General features: G+C 39.5%; 1 protein-coding gene across 4 annotated transcripts in view; it reads right to left on the minus strand.

The window, feature by feature from the left end:
* The window catches only part of PLCL2 (phospholipase C like 2), a 98527-nt gene extending 83268 nt beyond the window's left edge, over nucleotides 1–15259 (minus strand). For all 4 annotated transcript variants that reach the window (XR_011724228.1, XM_071735556.1, XM_071735557.1 and 1 more), the window contains exons 1-2: nucleotides 15122–15259; nucleotides 13763–14332 (exon numbers count right to left, since the gene is read on the minus strand). Coding sequence is in view for 3 of the 4 variants with exons in the window: in XM_071735556.1 (XP_071591657.1) it covers nucleotides 13763–14077 (315 nt within the window). In the remaining variant the exon portion in view is untranslated. The remainder of the gene's footprint in view (nucleotides 1–13762; nucleotides 14333–15121) is intronic.

A 15259-nucleotide genomic window follows, 5' to 3' on the forward strand; every position in this document is an offset into this window, starting at 1 on the left:
ACTTCAGGTCACCTCCCTGTGAAGCATCTGGGTTGCTGGAGGGGCTCCAGGGGGGTACTTTGGTACCTTTTGGTCCTTCCCTGTGCTAGAATCCAGGCAGTGAGTGTGCATCAGGGACAGAGCAGTCTGGACATTCAGTACCGAGTTGTCTTTTCCAGTTATTAAGAGTTCAGCCTTTGCCAAGCCATGCAACTCCCCTCCCTGTACTTTTCCTAGCATATTGTCTTCATCTCGTATCTTTTTGATGAGTTTATTTTGTCCTGCTGCTCAGTATTTCTTAAAAAAAACTGATTTCTGAGACGTTGTTTCTCTATGATACAAAAGTACAAACAAGTGTGTCAGACATAACAAGCTCTGCAGTAATTGCAGGAAAACAGATTGTGAAAAGTTGAGAATAGCAAATACCCTTAGTAAGAAATCTAAAAAAATTCAGTCTAGCAACTGGAGAAAAGATGTTCATAAATTCTGAAATTTTTCTAGTATTCATGGTTGAAGTTACAGCTTGAAAACAGATTTTTTTAATACTTACACAAACAAAACAGGGTTATAAAATTTCTAGCAGGTGTCATCTTCCCCTGATCAGTTATTGTAAACACTGAAAGAATATATAAAATTTGAGATAAGTACATTTTTCAGTAAAAGTTTGGTTCAAAGTCTCCTACAGTTTTAGTACATTTCTTACCATGTTTTTCAGTAACAAATTACATTTAAACAAAGATTTCCTGGAGGGAAGGAGAAAGGGCTTTTCATTGCCAATTTTAAACAAATAATGAGACTGGCAAGCTACAAAAACAACAGGGATGGAGAGGAGCAAGTTCCAAGCAGCACAATTTCTGCCTCACAGAACTGCAGCTAATGTAACACACAGAATGACCACAGGGTAAAGAGAATTCTCCTGTATCATCTCCATATAACACAGCCAGATGAGAACATTTCTTACTCCCGAGCGGAAGTGCAACTTAAAAAAGAATTTCTAAACCTATTTTTCTTTTTTCTTAAGTGTTGCCTCTCTCCCTTTCCTCAATGTAGCAGGTGCAAGCATAGCAGTCCTGTTCGTTTTCCTACTGGAATACTGAAGAGAAAATGCAGCTTCTTTCCTGGGACAAGTATTACTTTCATGAAAAGCAAGGTAGAAACAGAAGAAAATTCTATTAGACACAAAATATTATTCTCCCTATATTCAGAAGGAAATCCTATAAACTAAGAACAATCAGAGAAAGAGCTGTATTTCCAGAAGGAGGGTTAAGAAATATCCCATTAATTTCATACACTGTAATGCTGAGACAGGATGATTTGACAAGTCACAGAGGAATTTTGCTGCTGCTCAACAACTGCCTCTCACAATAAGATTTCCCAAGACACTTTACAGCAAGAAATTAACTGGCATCCCAGAAAGAAAAAAACATCCTCACCACCACAAAAAAACTAGTAAGCACAGCTTTCCACAGTACTACATTGTACCAAAACTTATGAGCTATCAAAGGAGTAGGTAAAGGACTCAAAAAACATTTTGCCTCAGTCCCATTATTCTTGGCGTGAAACTCATCATGACCAAGGACCAGAAATCTATTCTTTTTTTTAACATGGCTCACAAAAACTGCCTGACTACTTAGGGAAAAGGAACATAAGCAATACTAACAACACTTCCTGTTTGTTATCATATGGAATTCTACATTTTCCAAGTAACACTTTTAAACATTGTAATTATCATTTACATCTCAGCTATTTGTGAAATCACTGTATTTCCCCTTTATTACCAGTTACCCTGCTAACATTCTCAGGCTTCTGGTTTCAGAAACCTGGGACTCAGTTTTAAATTCCTGCCAAATTGTTGGCCAGAAATAATACACAACCATTTTTTTACCTTTCTAGTATAACAAATTAAGAGCTTTGAATCAGGCCTCACATTTTTTCTTAAGTTCTACTTGTAAAGAACAGCATTTTACGATTTTTATAAATACCAGAATTCTTTTTTCAAGTGGCACATTTTACGTCCTCAATTTCTACAACTAGTTACAAGCTTTGAGAATTTTGTAGAACTTCTTAACTTCTTTTCATGTACACAATTGTTCATAAATAGTCAGCTAAAAGTAAGTTTGTGATCACCTAATTCCTCTTATCACCATAGCTTGTGGATAAAGCTTGCAGGGCCTCTGTTCTAACACAATTCAGAAATATATGGCAATATCTCACAAACTGCTGAAACAAATTTTTTAAACATAACATCCATTTAAAGAACAGTTAACTTCAAACATTAGACAAGAAACTACGAAACTCACTAAATTTTTGCTAAACAGAGGCATTTGAAACTACTTGCTTATAAAATAAAAAATAAAGAAACGAAAGAGTAAGACCAAGTACCTAAACTGATCCAAAGTAAAACAGTTTGTCAGTATTATATTCCATTACCTAATGCTGTCTGACTAACATAATAGCTGTTTGTCAAATAACCAAATGGTCTTCCAAATGTTATGGCAAATCCGGACACTTACGTTTTCTTTAGGATACTTACATCTCAGAATCTCCACATTAACTAAAATGTTATACATATTTTTACATTTCCATGTCAAGAACTGGAAAGAACTGGAACACATGCAACATAACTCATGTCAAAGGACCACTGAAAGAAGTCAATATATTAATTTTCAAGTCTTGTCCTTCTTTTTTAAAAATCAGTTTGAGTACTTGACTTGTGATTTTTTAATGTTGAGTTTAAAAGAGTACTGGAGGTAAATCTAACAGGAATGCAACACATATAGTTCATACACTTTATCTCAAAGGGTTTCATTACAGCTGAACCAAAGAAAAACGCAATTGAAGCAAGTAAAAGAACATGCACTGCCTAAAGCAACAGGGGAATCAACAAATAAAGAAAATTCAGCTGGGGGGGCCCCAAAAAATTCAAGAATAAGGCTGAAGGCTCCTACGCTTATGAGCTTGCTTTTAATGAGGACTTACTTCCCTCCTCAGAGGAGGATGAAAGAAAAAGGGAAAAAAAGTAGATAATCTTAAGAAAAAAGCAGCACAACATCCTAACAGACACCCCACACAATTACTACTTTCAACAGCTCAAGTGACAAAGCGTGGGGATTTCCTTGCAAGATAATGCTGTTGAATCAGTCTTGTGGGACAAAAAAACTTCTGGTTATTTTTATCATTCATTGGTTACTGTAGCCACTTAATAACCTTTTTAATCCTCAGATGAATCCTTCTCCAAGATGAAACAGTATATGGTCTATTTTCAGGAAACTATCTGATACCATTGTTACACTTTGTGTGAGTTTCCTGAAGACTAGAAATGGCTTCTTGGATCTTCTGGACTACTGACTTAAGTGTCCTGAAGAGCCTCACACATTATAAAAGAAGGAAATACAGATTTTAGTAAAATAATCCATTAAAGAGAGTGTTGGGCAAGAACCTTAAAATTCAAAAATATACAACATGCAAATACTATCAGATTGCATTTACAAAAATAAGGCCTTCCTCATCATTTCATATTTAACAGCTATTAGAAAATGAAATAACTTTTATTAGTACTATATTTTTTAGCCTTATGCAATGTCCATGTCATTTTATTCTGTTACTGGGGAAACAAATGAACTCAACTATGGCTAGAAGCTAGATGTGTTAATCAGCAGAGCTTTCTACCACCAGCACCACGAAAAGACTTTTTAACATGTTATAAGCTTTCTAGCAGAACTTCAGCCTCCTGCAAAGATATTAATGCCAGTCACCTCCAACCAGAGAAGGTTTTAAATATTTAGTAGAACGTTTTAGCAGCTCTCCCATTGCCAATTAGTGACAGTGATACAATTTAAATCTTTGATGATGACAACACTAAAAATAAATAAATGACAGTCCAACTTAGTATCACAATACTGCTACAACTTCATGGCATAGTGGATTTAGGTATTTGACTGGTACATACTTAGAATACCATTTTAGTCTGGCACTACCAAAAAAAAAGACACCAGAATGAAAAAAGCACAGAAAAGCTTAAACAGGTGAAACACCTAGATAAATTGAGATTCTTTAGCCCAGACAAAAAACATGACATAAAGCAAACATGATAAACACCTTTGAATTCATCTGTGGAACAGGCAAAGTGTTCTACTAACACAAGAGACAGGGGACAGCAGACAAAAAAGCAAGCAGCTGCCAGGTAAAAACAGGCAGACAAGAACTTCACACCAACATAGTTAAGAAACTGCCACAGGACTAAACAGAGGTGAGAAGCTTACAGAACTAGCCTTTGACAATCAATGGGGGAAAAAAAAATCCTGAAGGTTTAAACGCAAAGATGTCTTCGCTCCAAATCACTTAAGGTTGGGGGCTGGGATCACTTAAGGTATCAGAAAAGGAGCCTTCCTCTCTTCTAACTCCCAGTGGTTGCTGTTTGAGGAAAGCTCATGAGCCAAATGGACCTTTGGGCTGACCCTGGCATTCACAAGGGTTGGCAACTTTTGAAGCCTGAAAGAAACAGCCTCATCTACCCTAAACTGTGTTGTCAGCCTTCATTGCAGGTCAGGCCTCAAACACTGTGGGACTTAAACCAACTTGGAAGGTTGACAGCCTTGCACTGGAATTTGTACTCCCTTTTTGTTACTCCTTTTTGAGGATTCACAAGCAGACAAATTACTGCAGTGTTGCACACACCACAGAGAGCTCTCCTCTTTCCAGCACTTAGCTGAGAATAAAAGGATCCCCGTGAGATGTTACAGAAGGGTATGGGTCAGCCTATGGTCTCGCTGCTGCTCAAGCAGAAAAACTGTGTGGCGGACAAAGAGGGACCAACAAAGGGGGAGGATGAACTGACAGACAGGTGACACAAACCAGAACCAGGCCAAGCAGAGATAGTGAAAGACTGAAGTTATGAATTCTTGACATCTGTACTTCTAAACCTACAAAATACCAAATGGTAACACTCACAACTGAAAGTATTCACTGCCTCCCAAAGTAGCATCCAAATCAGGCAGGCCATTCACTAAAGAAGGACCAGCCATGAGACAGATGGCATGTATTAAATAATTTGAGAAACAAATAAAGTTGAAAAGTGTCAGCTTAAAACACTGCTCGTGAGATGCCTCACTGCAATTGGAGAACAAAGAGAAAATAAAGAAAAGTTGGAGTTTAACAAATTACTACATCCAGTATGCCACAAAATGCACTTGAGGGTTGCTCAAAAAAATCATGATACTATCCAAAAACAAATGGACTTATGCCTGCTTTAGCTTTCTCCAGCATGTGGTAGTAATATGCCATGGACTAAATACATTCTCATTTCACAGAAGTAAAAAGTCTCTAGAAGTCTCTAGCTCTAGGGTTAAGACTGGAAATGTTTTTTGCAACAATCTGATAGCAGTGTATCTTAAATTTAAAAAATTAATATTTCATGACCATTTGCTGTAAATGACAAAACACAGTTCAGCTGTTTCAATCTATTTCCTGAAGCAATTTATTTCCCAATTTTTCCTAACTTATGTAGCAAAAACATACTTCCTTGTAAACACATAAATACTGCAATAAATAGATGTATTATTTCAGCAACTCAGGAACTTGTTTTCTACAATATGTATAAGAAATACATTAATTCTGCTTCTAATTATAAAAGGAAAAGCATGGCAGAGTTTATATATAAGTTGTTGTCTTGCTTCATTTTATTTTTAATTAACAATTGTTCCTGTACCATTAACAGGAACCCATACCAATAAACAACTGGCTATCCTAAATACACCAACTTGTAGGAAAAAAACAATCTGAGCAAAACCTTTAACATTGAGCTGAATTACTGACCTTTTAATCCAAATTATGGTTTAATAATACATGGAATTAAGCAATGAAAAAAAAATACTTTAAAAAAATAATTTTCACTTTATTTTAAGGAATGCAGTCAGAGTAACCAGCTGACAATGTCAGACACTTTGTCGTTCAGGAATTAGGGAATGAAATACATACAACAGCCTGGATTTTCCATCATGAGAGGTGCTTCATGAAACAAAAACTGCACAAACCATGCTGCATAATTTCACAATCATTCTTCTCCTATTCTACGTTAAAAAGGGCAGTGAAGGATGGGGATATATTCATATACATGGATGCTAACACATCAAAATACATATAGAACTTTATAATGCTCTACCATTTTTAGTGAAGGCAAAATAATAATGCTGGTAAGAGAAAAAAAAAAAGAAGAAAATATAATAGGGAGAGAAAAAAGTTACAATTACAGAAGCTCAACCGTAAAAACTTGAAAATGCTGTCAAAATGTTTTCTAACATAAAACCAACTCTTTTTCTTCTGCAATACTTATTATCTCATAATTAAGAGGAAATATCAAGCTATTTTCAGTGATTTTAGCAAAGGTATTAGGACAGTCATTACACTAATGCGTATGATATCAATTATCTGCTATATATTTGTAACGTACCTATTTATTATACCAAAATAAAACCCAGAAACAAGTTTCTTTTAGTAATTATTTTTCCTGTAAATTTGGAACTCTAAGGTAATATCTTGCTACTTCGTATTTTTCTTTTTATAACACTCTCAGCTGCTATGGTGAATAGGGGGTTGTTTGTTTGTTTGTTTGTAAGTTTAGAGGCACTTCCTGTCTGCTTGGGCTTCTGAACTATGTACTACAAATTCCAGACCATAAACATTTGCCATCCAAAAAGATCCCAACCACAGTACACAATTTGAAGTACTGTGGGATATTTATTACTTATTCCAAAGGGTCAAATGACATTAAAAGGAATCCCAGGAGGGGCTGAAATGAATTACATCTATTTAACTTTCACAAGGCTGCACCAGTTAACGCTGTGAGGCTCAGTTGCTGCTGATTTCCAGTCACATGCTATCTGGCACTCTTCACTGTCTTAAACATTGATGTTTTGCAAGGTCAAAGTTGAGGAGGGAAGAGGTAGGTGACTTCAGGCATGCTCCTCTTCTGAAGCAAGATGATTCTATTCTGACACTTCTTGAAAAGAAACCAGTTAAGTAGAAATTAAGAGATGCGCTGCAGTTGAGAGGATGAACATTTCCTTCCCAAGAATCATGCCATGCATCATCTCCAACAAAGAGGAGATGGAAGTACAGTGATGGCACTACCTCATGTTTCAAAGGCATGCCAGATGTGAAAATCAACTGCACAACAGTGATAGAAGTCTTTATAAACACAGCTGCAAAACAAGGAGAGATAACACTTGCTACTTACACTCCTTAAAGACAAACAAAGCAGTCCATTTCAAAGCACCTTGTTTTATGCCAGTGCTGAAATGTAGTAAGTATATTATAAATTTGTACTTACTATTATAATATATTTAGAAGGAAATACATTTTCTCATACCTTGAATTGCTGAACTAGATTCTGCAACATAATATTGCCAAGATTATAAAGGTAAAGAATAAAAATAACTTATTTTTAGTTTAACTATTGAGTATAGAATTTAACTTATATTTAAAACCCATAAATGACAAGCATTTAATAAAAAAAAAAAAAAAAGAAAAATTTTTAAAATCATGTATCACTGTGTGATGGAAATGAGAGCAGAGTTAAGACTGGCTGCTCATCTGAAGATGCATATTAAAAATGTAAGTTAAAATCAGAAAGAACCTAACACGTTAAAGATATTATCTGAAATAATTAGAATGCACTCGACAGAACAACTACAAGCTTCTAAACTGTACAGATTGCTTTTCCCCTTTAATACAGAAGAATAATCAGCCAGCAGTTCTACACAGAAGGATCACAAACAAAAGATGATTACAGCAACAGCATCACACTGAAATTTATCAACAGTTGATCCTGTTGCAGAGCAGAGTAGACTGACCTCTTGAGGTCTCTTCCAGCCCTATTCTTAAACATTCTTCAATTCACATATGCTGCTGTTTTTTTAGCATATTTGTTGTCTTCTCCATGTAGTTAAACTTTAATTACTATACACCTTCCTTCCCCCAAACTCTACCTGCCTATTTACATTTCTAAGTTTCAAACAAAGAGATAAATATCTTTCATGCAAAGATAAGTATTTAGAATTACGTACTAGTATTATAATATATACTTTAACTTGATCTGGCCCTTAAGGACAGACAAATGGCAAATTCTATTTAAGTTTTGTTTTTTTTTTTAATAGAGTCAGTGAGAATAATACAAAGATGAGCATCTGGTACACACATACCAGGAAAGGCTGGGAAAGTATGACATTAACTTGTCCTGTCAGGCTGGTTTTTTTTATCTTCCATAGAAGCAATCAAATCACAGGAGCAACATATTATCTGTGAGCCATTGGTAGGAGACAAATGCTCTAATTTCTAGGAGGGTGGTTTAAGTCTAAGCTAATAGTCATATCCTTGGTCAAGCCTGGTAATAGGCATAAAAAAACCTCATCAGGCAATCATAAAGGTTTTTTAATTCTATTAATTGATGTTTAACCACTGAACAGACTGAACATGCTTTGTGGATATTCTAAGGATTTTGGGGAGGAGGGAGTGAAGGAGTTTCTATTATTCACACTAGCCAAGCTCTTTTCTCAGCCACCAAAAATGGACAAATAAGCTCTCCCAGAAGAAAAATCAGAGAAGCAAAATTCACCCAAATTAAGCTCCCACTCCAAGTTATCATTTGGAAAGTATAGGCAATAGTACACAAGGTAATAAAACTGCATGCTGAACTTGGTTAAAGCGAGTATTCCCCTATATACATTTCAACAAACACCTTTTTAATTGCATCACCTATATCCAAATAAAATTTTTTATTACTGCAGTCTACAGAAAATAGTAATGCAAATAAAAACATATACCAAATGCAATGCACAACATACCCACCCAGTGGCTGTTGCATATTTCAGTCCAGTTTCACTGCTAACAAGTAGTAAACTGCCTGACATACGTGTCTAATGCATATATACAATATTACATGCAAATATCTAAAGTATACAGCTTTATGTAGGACATAAAATATGGTTAAGGAAGAGTTACTGTAGTGTTAATTATTATTAAAAAGTAGAAATTATATTTTTTTAAAATTATTAAGCCAGTGCACAGTACTTAGTAGAGGATGGCAAAGAAGGAATACAGATACTGAAAGGTGCTTGTAACCTTCTAGATCCATGTCCAACAAATCAAAGTGTTCTATAAAGCTTCAGTTTTTAAGAAGCTGCAGTTAGCCATTCAGATTTCTCATGCTATCTGACAAACCAAAGATATGAGATAGATATCAACAGTATCTCAGTAAATCAACAAGCAGAAGCTAAGAAACAAATCCAGAAACAGGTCCTCAGAAAAGCTTATGGTTTGGTTGTGTAGTTGGAAGCCTGCCCAAGGTAAGGTGTTGCAGTAGCTCAACTATCACAGCCTTGTTCCCTAAATATATTCCTTTTGTGTGTGTGGTGCCAATTTTGGTGTCAGCATGTTCATATACTTTGCTCCAATCAAAGTATATAGTTGGGATATTCACTGGGTGTGCCACCCAATCTTTTGGAACCAGGAAAAATTCAGAACATACTATAGCTTTTTGTTTCCAAGAGGAAAGGGTGTGGAGAAAGAAAGTGAATGCTACTTTTCTCCTTCTTTCATCTATACAACTGTTTTCTTAAAATCTAAGGGGCCTTAATACCTTGGAGCCTGTGACTACTCAAATTTACTTCAGAACATTTAGCACACTGAGAAGTTATTAGGGCCTAAATATTTATGTATATAAATATCTCAACAGCATCATTACATGGGTTTCTTTCCCAACATGAAAGATGACTGAAAATCAGGTAATTTAATGTACTTTAAACTGGCTCCAGCAACCTAAGTCCTTTATATCGTTTTAGACAGAAGCTGAATGTGTATGAACTATTCCTGGGTCTCCACGAAGACTTGCTACCATTCCATTGTGGCTAAGGTAATTTAGGACTGCAAAGAACCTAGATTTACTGAAAATAACTACTTTACGGTTCACCATGAATGCAAAAGGCTTTACTAAAACCTTTAAAAGTCATAGTGGTAGAAAATACTGCATAACATTCTCCATATTTCATATTTTATACACGACATAAACAGGTATATAGTATGAATTACAGATCACAGAAGTAACAAAGTAATAACATAGGTTGGTATTTTAATAAGAAAAAAGATCTTAGTGCACATGCTGTAGAATTCCCCAGTCGCAGAAAGGCACAGATATAAGAATGTTTCGTTCAAAAGGAAAGCTCTGCTGTAAATTGTAACCTAGAATATCTACCTGCTAAAAATGGTTCCTCTCTTCTCACAGATTTTGGAAGTCAGGAGCTGCCAATGCTCAGCCTGTACAAAATGAATGCCTGAGTTTATAACCAAAGTAGAGAGATACAAATTTGTTTAAGTTATCAGCCAAGCAGTTTATTGACACCAATACCATACACACACAAAACAAACCCTGGACTTTGCTTACAGACACATGTTAAGACCACTCCTGGTCACAGAATGCCAAGCCACCTTTCTCCATTGATTTCTCTTTGTTGTCTTTCCTAAGTACGTACCTTCTCATCTTATTACTATAACACCTCTCCTAATACAGGCATATTTATCCCTCAGGATCTCTTTCTGTCTAGGTCTATAGTTTCACCAAACTGTGAGATTCCATAAGCTTTCACTGGAGATCCCTGGAAGCAGGCAGCTCTAAGGAAACGTGCATCACAAGACATTTGATACCTTAAAGATTCTTAAACTCCTGTCACGTCAGATTCTCTATAAGAAAGATGCAGAGGATCCTCACACAAAAATAAAGCAAGCTCACTGCCAACCATCAGAGCCATTAAGAGAAGTTCACAGGATGCTTAAATCCACTTTAAACTGCAAGATGGACTGACTGTAAATTCATCTCACAAAATACTACAGGAACTGTCCCAGAAGATTATATTATATGGTGCAACCATAGCTAGCTGCACCAAGGAAACTACTACAGAAAAACAAAATAGTAACAACCCACTGTGTACAAGTAGTACATAAATTAGTTCACAAAAATCAGGTATCTGAAGAGCCTAAATTCCATGAATGCCCAATGCATCACCCCCATCACCTTTGAAAAATCAGAAATCTCATCATTATGGAGTAAACAGAAAGTAAAAAAGTTATAAACACATATATGCATTCCCTAGCCCTCAATTTTGGTTTAGCAAAGGTAAGCAAGAAAATAGGCTACTGAAAAAGAAAACAAAAAACAATGCTACAAATGAAGGGTACAGTCTTCTAACACCTTTAGCCTAAATGCATCTTACCTACAAGAGTAAAAGGCCAACTGATGCGAGAGGTGGCCACTGTGCCAACAGTGGCATGAAGAGCCTAAAGTTTTTTTCCATAATAGTGGCCCTACTACATGTCATCATCCTAGATGACACTTCAGCCTCAAAGAGTATATCCTCTTGTAGAAAACAAGAATCAGAGAAAAAAGAGAAAAAATAGAGACTGCAAGTAAAGATAGAAAGGGAAAAAAGACATCAACTGCTCTGAGGAGTTATGAAAATAGACAAACAATGGAGAAAACAAACTACAGCCAAAATTGTGACTCTGATTGTCATGAACAAACATGGTTCTAAAAAATTTAATCTCAACTGAAACTATTATTCAAATGCCAATTTTCTGTTTGTAACTCACAAGCCTACACAGTAACCAGCAGGCAAAACATACTAGACATTACATAAATATGCATTTTACAGATCAATTAACAATGTTGGGTTTTGCACAAAAGGATGATCCATGTGTCTGCATGGGACAGACGTGTTTCCTGAGGTTGCTCCATACAGTCTTTAAGAACAGTTTCACATCACTGATGTAAAACTCCAGGAACATTTTCCAAAACTAGATTACATTGTACTTTTTCCACTCTGCTTTACAACCTTTTGCTCTGCAAGTGCAGACAAGAAGCATCTTAAGTACTCATGCCAGATTTTCCAAAAGCTTTCATATCAAAAACTAGGCACCTACACAACCAGATTCAAACTACCTGTGAACTGCTGAACTAAGTAGACAGAAGATTATTCACTATATATAAAGACAAGTGATTTTTCCCAGAAGTATTAAATAGTCATATCTAAAATAAAAATGGACCTCATAAGTCTGAATGTAGCGTTGTCAGATGTTTCCACTCATGTCATAATTATTCAAACAGTAACACAAAGTTGTAGTAATCAGATCTTGCCAGCTAAACAGATTGCTGCTCCCATTTGCAAAATGGTATTCATCAGTAATAATACCAGAAAGCTGAAAATTTTGTATTCCAAAGAGCAGTAATTTCTGCAGAAACTAAGAACCTTGACTTCAGTATTCATGAAATGTAATCCAAAACATACATTAAGATCAAGAAGCATGAGATAAGGAAGTTTCATGAATCCCTAGGTACTGTATCCTTGTTTGGTCCCCAGAGAGGCAGAAGGCTGCCATATAATCAAATCATACATTATAAAGTACTATGATGGCATGATACAGGTGCAGACAACTCTAGTATTTTTCTTGTATTATCACAGAAGAAACAAAGTAGTGTTAGGAGATAAAAGAGCTGGGAAAAAAAAAATCACCCCCAAATCCAGTAAATATTAAGTTATTCAAACACCAAACTCAGTTGTCCCCTCTCCATTGTTATAATTTCTTTAAAACACACAAAAGTACACACCCTGCATCACTGCTTGAACAGGAAGGGTGGGGGCAGGCTGTCAAATGTGTTTTACTGCTGACTGCCCTTGCTTTCCCCTTGGTTTTTAGAGCAAGGTCCAGGAGACAGTAGCACAACTTGAAATACACTACTTTTTTTGAATTTCCACATGTTTTTCTATCATCCAGCCAACAGAATTTCATACGCTGATTTTGGAGGCACATAAATAGCTAACAAGACAACAAATCTAGCTTGATATTAATAAAGCTGATCCTGATTAAACTTGGTTCTAAGTATTTGAAGTTGTGCTTCATTCTACGGCTAGTAAAGCCACTATACCAAGGAAGTAATTTCTCTGTTTTCTCTTAACCTTTAAACTAGAGTTGGGAAAGCTAACCCAGGACAAACTGTATTCTCTTGGGAAGTGTGGATTTAAGAACCAAGAACAACAGTATTTGTATAAATCATTGTCTTTTAAAAACCATTCCCTTTTCGCCCAATTTATATGCTACTATTGAAGCTCCCCTTACTTTTCCAGATGAAACATTAGCATACAGAACATGCAGAACTAAGTATAAATAAAGATGTTTCTATAGGTGAAGCATAACACAGCCTACTGTTAAATGAGCTGTCAGTTTTAACAAGAAGAATGCTCCCTATGCCACCTTCTCCCACCCCCAGCCCAATGAGAGCCTGAATCTCTCATCACCTGCTGTGTGTCTGTCACACACACAAACCAATGGAGCCACAAAATTGCTCTGCACAGGTGCATCCCAAATAACAAGACTACCGGATAATCCATGTCTTTCCCAGCCAGGCTGGTGCCCATGTTTGCCTTTTGACAAGCCTGCTACTTTCCCTTGCCTTCTCCAACAGGAGTTAAAGCCTTCTGTTTTAATAAAGCTTAATAACATGACATGCTCCATGAGTGCATGTGCATAAAAGCCATCCACTCGCTGCTGTCCACTTCTGACAAAGGACAAATCAAGTCCACTCACCACAGGGGAAAGAAAGGAAAAGGAAAAAAAAAAAAAAAAAAAAAAAAAGCTGCCTATCCTTTCATCTAAAGCCAAGGCTCTGTGAGCCAAATCTCCCTGCCACTGTCACACAGAAAAAGCCAAGACCCCGATGGGGAGGAGCAAGTGCTATTACCTTAATTATGCTGCTCCTGCGGGGGATGCCGGGTTTGCCTTCTCGTTGTTGGCTTGTGGAAAATCCTCTTTCTTTGCTGCTGCTCTCCGGGCTCGCAGGAGGACCTGAGCCCGGCTCATCGCCGGCCCCCGCCAGGGCACAGTCCCCGTTAGAGACGCGGCTGACTGCACCGTCAAAGCGGGATCTCCCGCCGCCGCCACCTCCTCCTCCTCCTTCCCCATCTCCTGCCTTGAAGGCCACCTTCCCTTGGACCGGCCCCGGGGAGGAGGGGAGCCCCCCGCCGCCGGTGCCGCCGCCGCTGCCAAACTCCGCCATCAGCCTCCCTGACTACAGCAGAAACAGCACCGCTGTCCCCCTCTCCTCCTCCTCCTGCAGCTGCTCGGCGGTGCCTCTTCTTCCGCTTTCTCTGTATATTTACGATCGGGGGGGTTTGAGCAGAAGTCTCTCCCCCCGGCACATTTGGCAGCTGGGGCCGCGCAGCTCCGGGAGCCGGGGACGGACAGAGGCACAGACACACACAGACACAGACGCTTCAGGTTGCGTCTCGGCGAGCACCACGTCCCGCAGCACCTGGGGAAGGAAAAGGCACCAAACGTGACAGCCGCCCCGCACCGGAGGCGGCGGCGGCAGTGGCAGTGGGCGGGGGGGTGGGGAGGGGACACGGGGAGGGTCGCGACACCACCGCGCGCTCCCCGGCACGCGCGCGCACACACACACGCGTGGGAGGGGAGGGGCTGCGCGAGGTCTCCGCCGGGCGCCACGCACGGCCCCGCGCGACCCGGCGGCTCGGGTGTGCGCCGCGCGGGAGCGGGACCGGGACCGGACCGACCCGCCCGCCGCCCGCTCCCAGGGCTGTGGGACAGGGGGTGGGGCGGGTACAGGGAGGGAAGGTCTGAGGGGGACCGGAGGAACCGCGCTGGTCGGGCTGCTCAGCCGGGGAAACGAGGGGGACGTTGATGGCGGTGTTGTCACCTCGACAGCGAAACCCGCACTCGCAGAACACGGAGCGGGAGCGAAAGGAGAACTTGAATAACAACGCATCCCAAATCCCCCGGCCCCAGCGCGGGGAAGAGCCCGTCCCACGCACGGTGAGGACGCCCCGCCACAGCCCCTCTCCGGCCGGGCGAGACTGCGAGGAGCGGAGGAACACGACCAACCCCGCCGCCGCCCCGCGGAGCACCCTCCCAGGCGCCATCGGCAACTTTTCTCCTCTTCCCCGCTGCTTGCCCACATCCAACCGCTTCGCAGCGGCTACAGCCTCGGCCCCAAAAGCAGGACCCTCAGCCCTCCCGAGCCGCTACCCGCGGTGCCTCCACCCTGCAGCCGCCCCCTCCCACATCCTGCGCCCCCGCTACCCACCTCGGCAGCAAGGGGAGTCCCTCGCTGCTGCTGCCGCTGTCGCTGCTGCAGTAGCCGCTTTTTCCCCCCTTTCCCCTCCTCCCCGCTATGGTCGCCGCCTCTGCCCGGAGCCGGATACAGGGAGAAACTGATTCATGT

This window comes from Heliangelus exortis, chromosome 2 (genome assembly GCF_036169615.1).
Source record: "Heliangelus exortis chromosome 2, bHelExo1.hap1, whole genome shotgun sequence".
NCBI classification, from domain to species: domain Eukaryota; kingdom Metazoa; phylum Chordata; class Aves; order Apodiformes; family Trochilidae; genus Heliangelus; species Heliangelus exortis.